Below are 10,535 nucleotides of genomic sequence, written 5' to 3'. Positions count from 1 at the left end.
GTTTTGGGGATAAGATTTCAAATTTTGAAAAATAAAAAAATTAAAATTTTCAAAGGATAAACTTAGAAATGTGCTATTTTGGTCATTTTAGTTTTTGAGTGCTATTTTTGTGATATAAACTTAGAAATGTGCTATTTTGGAGATTTGCCCTTTCTCAAAAGTCTTTTAGAAAATTTTGGTTGAAGTACTTTTGCATTTTCTGTTCTCTTTTCTTATTTTTATTTATTTTATTGGTGAAAGATTAGTCAAGAGACTCACTAATGTGCATGTCCTTGTTTCTTCAATATTCGCATGGAAATTGATGGCCTTATTGGAATATTAACCTTCAGCCGTTGATACATTTTTCATTCTCTATCCAGTTACACAAATAGTATTATGTTTCAAGTTTATATAAATTATATTCATTTTATATCTTGAGCTTTTGAGGAATCTATAAACTTTGGTGAAAATGTGATGCGTTTGTTGATGTTTTGACCAACTTGTATAGTTCTTTGTTTTTCAGCTTTCAGACTCTCAACAATATGGAGTTTGTCTCACATCCTAAGTCAAAGAAGCCAGAAGAAGAAAGATATTGACAATGGTTAGTTGTTTTCCTTTAGGTTTCCATGTCTCACACCATTATGAACCCCATGCCTGTTAGTTTGTTTTGGAATCTAGGCTGTAAATGGAAGCTTAACCTTAAACATAAACTTCTTGTTAAGTTTCTGGTTATATCTTCGAATCACAGAAACATGTTGATGATGTTTATGAGCCGCAGAGAAAAATTCCTTGCAGATGAAGGGAAAAAAAAACAAGTTATAAAAGCTGGTAACGAAAGCTCATCTAACCATATACTTTTATCTTCTTCTTCTTATTACATCCATACACATCATAGTTTCATAACCTATACATAGCTAATTTTTAGTAAAATCCAGTCGTATTTTCTATTTTTCACCCATTAGGACACAACCATATCTTCACTTCTACCACTTTCTAAACATAGAAATTAGCCCCATGACTTTGAATTGGTCAAAATCTCTTTCTCTTTCTTGTCTCATTGTCTCTTGTCTTATATCAGCTTGTCTCTCCTCCCACATTTCTCTCCATTCCCCTGCATTCCCTTCCCACCAGGAGAAATCTAAGGAACCGAACTCGCGAAACCCATCAAACAATGCCCTCAAACAAACCATCTTCCATCTTCCCTCTACATCACAAACCAACACCATTAAAACCTTCAAGCAGTACCAACACCACAAACCAAGCATGCGCTGCATGCAAATACCAACGCAGGAAATGCGCTCCAGATTGTCTTCTCGCTCCTTATTTCCCTCACGACCGTCACCGCCAATTCCTCAACGCGCATAAGCTCTTTGGTGTCAGCAACATCACCAAGATCATCAAAGACCTTAGCCCTCCTGAGAAAGACGCCGCTATGCATACAATCATGTTTCAGTCTGATGCTCGTGCCAATGATCCCATTGAAGGTTGCTATAGCATCATAAGAAGGCTTCAGTACGAGATCGAATATAGTAAGAATGAATTGGACATGGTTCATCATCAACTGGCTGTTTTCCGTGACCGTGCTCATAATCATTATCAAGAACCGCATATGCAGATGCAAGAACCTGAGGATCTCTCGAGTTCTTGTGATCTAAACAACAACAACGTGGTTCCTTACAGTTACCCTCTTCATCATGTCCAAGAACCAAACCAACAGCAACAACAATATTGTTCTTCTGGAAACTTTAATGGGTTACAAGAAGACATGTGGTGTCTTCAACTTCAAGAATCATCAACGACAGTGAATATGAAGGGTGGCTTCATTGATGAATGCGAAGACGTTAAGCCTGTAGAAGAGATTTCTAACGAGTTCGAGCATCATGATGGTTTCGTTGAAGACAGTAAACTCGACTTGCCTTCCGCACAATTCATTGTTTCTTCTTAGCTTTTTTTTTCTTGATTTAAAAATCATTTTTCTAGGACTAATTAACATCCCCCTCATTGATCGATTTCATTAGATTTTTTTTAACCTTACTTTATTTTCTTTTTTTGAAAAAATACTTTATTTTCTTTTGAAACTCAATAGATGTTTTTCAATATCTGATTTGGTTAAATTTGTTATAGGAGTAGACGTGAAAGTGACATGTAACTTTCAAGATATATGTTGCACACGAATTTTATGAATAAGAAATAGAGTCCTTTAATCAGCGGGGTTAGTCTAGTGGTACTTGAGGGAGCTTCGGCCCCGATACGGTCCCGGGTTCGATTCCCACTGGCCACACGGATATGAGCTATGCTTTCGGTTCATTTGAATGCCCAGGAGAGGGTCTATCCGTGGGCTGTACCTCCACCCGGGGGTTAGGTCTGTGTCTTTAATAGACCCGGGTTTAACCCTTTTAATTTTCAAAAAAACAAATAGAGTCTGAGAAAACATAAATATTTTAATTTGATTGTTCGTGTGTGGTGTCCAGAAAAAAATTAAAAAAAATAGTTCGTGTTTGAAATATAAGATCATGCAATAATAACGTGTTTATTAAGCACGAGCTAGTCACTGATCAGATAACTATAAGATCAGAAATATTTTCCTAACATAATTAACATTACCTGTAACATGAAGCTTCTCAGAGTTGCAAGCACAAGAATGCTTTACGGCCCTTCCAGTTTCAACTCAGAATATAATAAAAGAAATGATAATATGTAATGAGCACGCAGACAAAAAAAAATGATATAGGCCCAAAATAGAAAATAAGGCCTCATGATAAATAGGCCCATTTAAGCTGTTAACGATTTATACAGTCCCACATCGCTCAGGTGAAGAGAAGGAGCTGCGTTTATATAGCGATGAAGTCACGAAAGTGATTGTCCCTTCGGGGACATCCGATAAAATTGGAACGATACAGAGAAGATTAGCATGGCCCCTGCGCAAGGATGACACGCACAAATCGAGAAATGGTCCAAATTTTTTTTCCCTAAAAAATTATCAAAATTGATTTCATCTTCTCCATCTGTTCTTCTGGGTTTTCGTTTCTTAGAGTTCTTTTCTCGGGAACCGTAGCTGAGGTTCTGGATCTAAGCGAAAGAGAAAGTCTTCAGTTTTTTGGAATTTGGAACCCAATATTTTTCAAACACGGTTTTACAGTATGTCGAGATTATACACTAGTTCATTGTTCTAATTTTGGTTGAATATTTACTAAAACAATCCGACATGGTCATTGCAGTTCTGATGGTCGGAAAGATAACCTAATACCCTTTTGTTTGATTAAAACCGTCCTGGCTTTAGCCTCTACCTGAGGTAGAGGTTTCAGGTGTTGGATGATAATAAAAATAAACGTTTAAAAGAGTCTCTCTTGTTTGAAAACTCAAGATTTGTATACTATTAAGCTTTGTAAGGCTAAATACCATCTCTAGACATTATTAACACCCAGAAAACAAAACCTGACAGACAAATTCAGAGTAGGATGAGGTTTTGCGTTTTGAGATGTTCATAAAGACACTATTACTACTCTCAAGTTACTTTAGGCAGCATCCAAACCGAAATTGCAATCGTCTTGCTTTTAACAACTTGCCAAGTGCCAACCACTCAAGAACCATCATAACCGGCATTTGCAGCTACTGTTAATACAGGAGCCTACTCACTGATGGAAGATGCTATATTTCGAGTTGGAAAATGAGTGCATTACCATAGGTCCATAGAAACTGAAATTCTCTCCGATCAACAAACCAACCTGAATCACATATAACCAAAACAAACTGGTTTTCTTCAAGGAACATTCTTTTTCAGATGCAATAAATCACATCACTACATAAATCGCAACATGAGGTTTTTTGTTTTCAGCAACAGATTCTTAGTCTAGTAACATACAAGACGGCTTTGGCACCTGCAACTGGAACCAATGCCATAGGAGATATAAACGTACAGCTCACCAAAAATGAGAGCTACCCTTTTGTAAGGGTAACGAACTTTTAAGTATCTAGGTTCGTGGGCTCGGACAAACAGCTTAAGCTTCACTAGTTCTTTCTTTTACGCACTTTTGTCAATGGGAACGGATCTCACTGGAGACGAACTAGAGCTGCTGCTGCTGCTTTCTCCATTGGTTGTAACCTCCGACTGAGCTGAGGAGTTCATCGAATTTTGGTTGGTGTTTGTGGATGGAACTTGTCCTTCTTCCGCGAGTTTCTTAAGAAGGTTCATGACCGTTGGAAGGAACTTGGTTGACAATGAAAGAAGTCCAGGTAGCTGTTGTTTGATCACAGATTAAACATTGGCAGTTCAGAGAGATTATTATTACTGATATCAAATGAAGAAAAGGATGTAGGAAATCTTGATCATACCGCTCCGTTGCGGAACTCTTCTGAAATGTTTAGTTGCACCCACAAGGCTTTGGAAACAAGGTATCCAACAAACAGAACCAAGAGCCATAGAGGGTTTCTGCCACAAAGAGATGCAAGCAAGGAGGGGATATGTGAGTGAGGAGAATCTCCTTTATATGAACAAAAACAAAGTCAATTCAAAAGTGTGGGTGACGAGCACCTTAAGAGAGTCATAAATTCATTAAATCCAAGAACGACCAGGGCAAGCATTGCCCATGGAGGTGGCAACCAGTTGTTATTCCGTCGGTTAGCTTCCTGAAATTCAATGTGACCCACCAAATGAGAAACGAGTATCAGATTCTAATAACATTTCAAAAAACATTAGCATACCTGTGCAGAAATAGCCTGTGTAACGGTATATTCTGTCTCGTTTTTGAATTGTCTCCACAGTGATTTACACTGTACAGGTGTGATCAACGTCTTTTCTGGAGCAACCTGATAATAAGAAGGTACGGATAGAGATTTTATATATCTTAAGGTGGGGGAACAAGGGTTAAAGACCTATATGTATACATTATCTACACTGAGTGAGGTTTTTAAGTCACCTGCTCCCAAGTGCTTGACGCGAGTGAATCAATTGTGCTGATGCTCTTGTTGGTAGAATTGTTGCTTGTAGAATTCACCAGAGCCAGAGTCAATGTCTTCTCAATATTGTCGAGTTCATCATCCAAGCGGATAACAGCCATGACGGAAAGCAGCTTCAAAGACTAGAAAAGGAGAACAAAACGGTAACATCAATATCTAAAATTTGCAACCGAGTCAAAGAATAGGTGCTGAGATATTGCTATATAAGGTAGGGTTTCATACTGCAGAACGAGCCATTTTGGTGATTTCTCTGATGTCTTCCTTTCCAGTCCAAACACGTGGCATTGAATCAGAATCATGGCTGAAGATTGTAGCAAACCTGGATAGAACTTTGTTTAATCAGAGAGCTGTGCAAACAAGGGAAGTTATGGATAATAAAATGATGACAAAGTAGTAAAATGGTGTCACCTATCCTTCATGCGCATCAACGCTCTTCCAGCCTCTTCCTTAGCCTTAGTTTCAACAATACCACGTGCATAGTTCTCAAGGTCAGTGAGCATTTTATTACGTGTTTCCTTGTCCATGTCGAAACCAGATAGTGCATCAGAGAGACCATAGACAGCCAATTCTGCTTCTCGTTTCAATAGCTTTCTTATTGCTGGCCATGTTTCATCATTAGCTCCATCTAGGAGAGCTTCCACCGGTCCGGATAATGCTACATTTAGTTTTGACTGCAATAACGATATTCTATTAGGAAGGTCCAGATAGGACTAGATTGTCCAGATTAATATGCATGGCTTTTTCTGCTTGAGGATTCTATTTACCTGGTACAGAGTCGTCAATTCAGACAACTTTTCAGTACGGACAGATGAGATATGGGCTTCAATGTCACGCTGAAACTTTTCCCGAGTTTTAGATGTATCCCATTTTGCTTGTTCAATAACAGCCTCTGCAACAAAACATATCCTCAGTACTTCCAATTAATTTCGGATATCTTTCAATGCTTGTTTCGTATTATAGTCTTCAGGTTAAATCATGCTATCCTAGACAATATTTTAAGCAGTAACAATAATTGGTCATACCTTCACATCCTTTATCAAACTTAGAGATGCAAGACTGGGCGCATGCGTCCGCTGATGATGAAAAGGATTCTCCAGCATTCAAGGCCTTCTCAAAAGCATCCTTGAAAGTTTCAAGTGCTCCAGATCTCAAATGCCCAAGCAAGTCTTGGAAAGTTGGTTGAACAAGCTGCAGAGAACAATAAGAAAATGAGTGCCTAATACTAGTTATCTGCTTTTTATGCAAGTCCCTGAATGTTTTCAGGTGACGCCTGATTGCAATAAAACACAAGTAGGGAGTATATGCATTACTTGCAATAACTTCTCTTGCAGCTGTTGTTTCTTGGATGATCTTACACCTTCTTCAAAGTATGTCGCTTCTGTGTCATACCTATGACAAACATCAGGACACACATGAAAAGGATATTCCTACCGTCCTAGAATATAATATATGCATTAAGCAACCTATAATTCAATAATATCAGCACGCAAGAAAAAAAAAACTGTACAGAAAAACTCAGCACTAAAATCTTACTCTGATAGGCAAGATTGGAGGATTGAGCTCAGTTTTTTTCCAAATCCGGAAACAGGACCAGACTGTGCAGCTTCTTCTAATTCACGCCAATTCTGTACAACGTGTAGATATGAATATTAGCTAAAAAGTCGCTGACAAGGATTAAAACGTGAAACAGTATCAAGACATTTCACCTCGTTCGCAATAAAACTAGCAAACTTCTCATTGGCAATTTCCTCACATCGCACAGTTGCTACCATGACCTGCGTATAGGCAGCGTATAAATAACAAGACTGTAAGGAAAAATGACGTATGAGTGATGGGCCGAGAGCCTTAAGCAAGCACATTTACCTTGTGTGCTGGAAGGTCCAAGTCTTTGTTTTCTTTGATGACTTGCCACATCTGTTTTGCACTAAAAGCAAACGCATTGGCAGGGACAACTCCTCGTCGATCACCAGCGAGCCCGCCAGGTGCGACAGACTGGAAGAACCGTTGTCTCAAATTATAGACCTTTCACAAACACAATTATAGCAAAGCATTAATAAGCCATCTGTTGAGTAAATCACGTCAGGTGACCCTGGAGTTCATCCAAAATGTAAAGCAAATTGTGAACGGACCTGCTCTTTGAATTGCTCTTCCTTTTCTTCATAACTAGAGAGAGCAACTACTTCAACCTGTCACACAAGAAAAAAAAAAATTTCTTGATCCTACCAAAAGAAGAAGGATATGAAGTTCTTATCCCATGGTCAAGCAGACGTACATTGAAGAAATCACTAAGTGGAGTTTCTTCGTGTGCTTGAGGCTTGGGGACTGAATCCCAGATCTGCGTTTAGAGACAAAATGTAAGGGATTGTATAGTCAAAGCGCATAAAAGCTAAAGACTGTCTCTTATTTTACCTTCTGAATGTCTTCCCTCAGCACTGGTTCTAAATTTTCCAATGGCGTCTGCAAATATTCATCCACAACTTATAATCCAGAACAGAGTGATAAAGAAAAGAAAACACAAAATGCATACAAACCCGTGTTTTATCTCTAATGACAAACATCAGAGTCGTCTTCCGCGGGCTAAACAACCTCATCATAACCTGATCGTAGGTAGAAGGAAAAGCAAATGGAGTTAAGAATTGGGATAAGAGATGACTCATCTTGATAAGAAGATGCAGACACTTACCTGGAACACAGTCTTCAGTAGAGGTTTATTGGCTGCTTGTTCCCGACCAATATCATGACACCACCTGCATTAGAAATCCGAGATCCAGTACGCTATAAGATGAAGACAGAAAAGAATGCCATGACATCTACGAAAGAGAGAGCGGAGAAACCCCACTTACATGTTTATGAGAACTATGTCTGAGACAGCAAGTGCAAAAAGAGCACTCTGTTTCTCGAATGCAGTATCATCCTAACAGGCGAATACAACAAAAATAAACGTAAGTTAAGACTCTAAGCAATACAAGTCAAGCTTCATCAAAGTAAAATGATACTAACTGGTGTGTGATACAATATAGTAAAAGAACCACATATGACAAGTACTACCGAGGCTACATACCTCTCCACGCTCTCTCCCATCGGTACCCTCTAAATCCATCACAACGGTGCAAGGCTCAATACCAGCGCATCTAGCAATCCAGATTCCCTTAGTCGTCTGAGACCTGAAAACAGATGAATCTGAGAGGTTAAAGAATATTAAATTAGAAGCTAAAGTATTCTTCCAACGATGTTTACAAAGAGCAGAACATGCCTTCCTCTGAAAGCATCCATTTCTCTAAAGTTTGTCCCAAACAAATGATTCAAGAGCGTACTCTTCCCTGCAAATTCAACCAGAATATCATCAAAAATCAGCCCATAATACACAGAAAACATGGATCCAAAAGAAGCAACAGCTTTTGCATTCAAAGGACTTTGAAAACATACCACTACTCTGTGGACCCATAATCGAGACAACCGCATAAGAAAGACCACATTCTTCCAGCTTAACCTCCTTGATAAAATGATCAACCCCAGTAACATTAAAGGTACCATCTCCATCGATGAGCTGGGTAGAGCAAGCAGCATCTGCGTTTCACAACACGAAATCAAATAAGCCACTCTAGTACAAGTAAGCCCTCTGAACAAAGCAAGATCATCCCCACAAGCAAAACAACTGAGATCTGAAGTTTAGTCTTTGCTAATCAATAGCAACTTCAAAAATCAAGACTTTTAATTTCTTCTCTAAACCCAGAATCCTTAATTGCATTTTCCCAGCACTCAAACCCATGAAAAACCTCGCCGTGATTCAAGACAAATCTCTGAGATTTCGAGAGTAATCAAGCAAATCTAGCCTCAAAAATGATCATTGACACTCACAAGCTAACACCTTATGAGCAAAGAGGTTTTACAGCTAGATAGATCACAAACCCTAATCACAGAGCTTACAGAGAAACTGAAATCTAAAACGAATAACGCTTGGATCATAAAAGAAGAAGCGGAAACTGATCAGATCAAAAGGAAAACGGATCCACGAGATCAGGAACATTTACGAGTAGAGAAGATAAGTTACCCATTATTATCGCCCAACGGTGATGAATGAAGAAGAGAGGTTTGTGAAAAAAATAGAGACAGAGAGATCTCAAGAGGAAGCTCGAGAGTATATGATGATGCTGTGGTTCTGGCGAAGGGTCTTTGACAAATGATAAAATGCCAAAAAGCCATTTAAACGACGAATTATATCTTCTTTTTACCATTTTTATTTTATTTTCTTCAACGAATTAATTAAAAAAATTTACCCCAAATAAATTTAATGATTAATCTCTTTAGAATATTTGCCTCTAGTATTTAGAGGAAAAATCAATTTAAACAAGAAATAGATTGTTATTTTTTTTTCTATTTATAAAACAAGAAATATAAATTTTTCAAATTTTATTTTGTATTTAGAGATTGACATTATAGGACACTACATTAGAGCAAATTCAACATATGTTTTAAAAAAAATTCTATTGTAGAGGTAAAAACAACAAAATATACTAGAGATGCTCTCAACTAGCATTGTTCAACTTAGTTAACTATTTTCTTGCCCGAAAAAAACTAATTTCTTAAAAAAATAAAGGAGTTTGTTAAATATTTTTAATTCATTCTTAAGAAAATAATAATTTTCAGGTAAAAATTCTCTAAAGAATGGTAGAATAATATATTGACCAAATAAATAATGATATACTTCTCACTGCATTTTGGCAGATGGTAAAGAGAATTTGGGTCCCACGTGGGCATTTATACATTGATGTATGGCTGGACAAAATAGGCCCCACATAAAAGCCCATTTTAAGTTGGGATCCACGTCGCCGCCTCTTTACCCTTTCTTTAAGTTGGACGGTGTGGTTGGCTCCCGCATAACGACACGTGGAATTTCCACCGTCCCATTCTCTTCGTTGACCACCACAATTTTACAAGGAAATGATTTCTTCATGAATATTTAGTCGTTAATTATAGGTAACAAAATTAAAACAGCTAATTAAAGGCTATATCGAGGCCCGACTGATTTGTCTCAACTGTGGAGTCTGATGATCTACACGATGCTGCAATAGCAGCTATCCCCTGTATATTAATTGACAAACATTATAACTTCTTTTTGTAACCACGTGTCATCACTAGAATGATTCTTAGAATGATTAGAGAAATATGTTGGTCCATCTAATTATATAATAAGCTTTTTATTAAACTAACAATAAATTCATCATTAATGTACTTTATTATTTCCTTAAATAAAATTTACGGAATTACCTAATGTGGCTAAACTATATATGACAATTAATGATTTTGAATAATAAAGATTTGATAAAAAATAGTGTATCTTCTATCATATTTGTTTAATTCTAAACTATTAAATAATTTGTTATATTTTGAATTTTTACAAACGGTTATAAATTACTAAAACTCTTAAAAGTCTCACATTCAAATTTTATGATCCATGGTTTAAAATTTTTGTTATGAAAAATACAAATTATTACAAAAATTATATAAGTAAAAAGTCTAATATAATTAATTATTAAAATTAATATATATATATATATATATATATATATATATATATATATATATATATATATATTATT

At 36.9% G+C, this 10,535-nt stretch overlaps 2 protein-coding genes across 2 annotated transcripts; one reads left to right on the top strand and one right to left on the bottom strand.

Moving 5' to 3' along the window:
- The first annotated feature begins 1,075 nt into the window (after positions 1-1,075).
- LOC106294040 (LOB domain-containing protein 22) lies at positions 1,076-1,971 on the top strand. Its single transcript, XM_013729654.1, has one exon. It carries the CDS (start codon positions 1,151-1,153, stop codon positions 1,922-1,924), a length of 774 nt encoding a protein of 257 aa, XP_013585108.1. The 5' UTR covers positions 1,076-1,150; the 3' UTR covers positions 1,925-1,971.
- Positions 1,972-3,691: 1,720 nt separating this feature from the next.
- On the bottom strand, positions 3,692-9,107 carry LOC106295710 (protein ROOT HAIR DEFECTIVE 3). Its single transcript, XM_013731681.1, has 23 exons — positions 8,987-9,107; positions 8,362-8,502; positions 8,189-8,255; positions 7,997-8,099; positions 7,779-7,849; positions 7,619-7,682; positions 7,467-7,532; positions 7,345-7,392; positions 7,208-7,270; positions 7,065-7,121; positions 6,799-6,957; positions 6,642-6,710; positions 6,469-6,560; positions 6,246-6,324; positions 5,958-6,123; positions 5,700-5,824; positions 5,344-5,606; positions 5,158-5,254; positions 4,896-5,057; positions 4,681-4,785; positions 4,511-4,605; positions 4,312-4,408; positions 3,692-4,216 (listed from the first exon to the last, which is right to left on the bottom strand). Exons 1-23 carry the CDS (start codon positions 8,988-8,990, stop codon positions 4,001-4,003), a joined length of 2,409 nt encoding a protein of 802 aa, XP_013587135.1. The 5' UTR covers positions 8,991-9,107; the 3' UTR covers positions 3,692-4,000.
- Between the last annotated feature and the right edge of the window lie 1,428 nt (positions 9,108-10,535).

Source organism: Brassica oleracea, chromosome C5 (assembly GCF_000695525.1).
Source record: "Brassica oleracea var. oleracea cultivar TO1000 chromosome C5, BOL, whole genome shotgun sequence".
In the NCBI taxonomy this organism is placed as follows: Eukaryota; Viridiplantae; Streptophyta; class Magnoliopsida; order Brassicales; family Brassicaceae; genus Brassica; species Brassica oleracea.
Note: the sequence above shows the minus strand (reverse complement) of the source record. Positions and strands in the feature narration are given on the sequence as shown.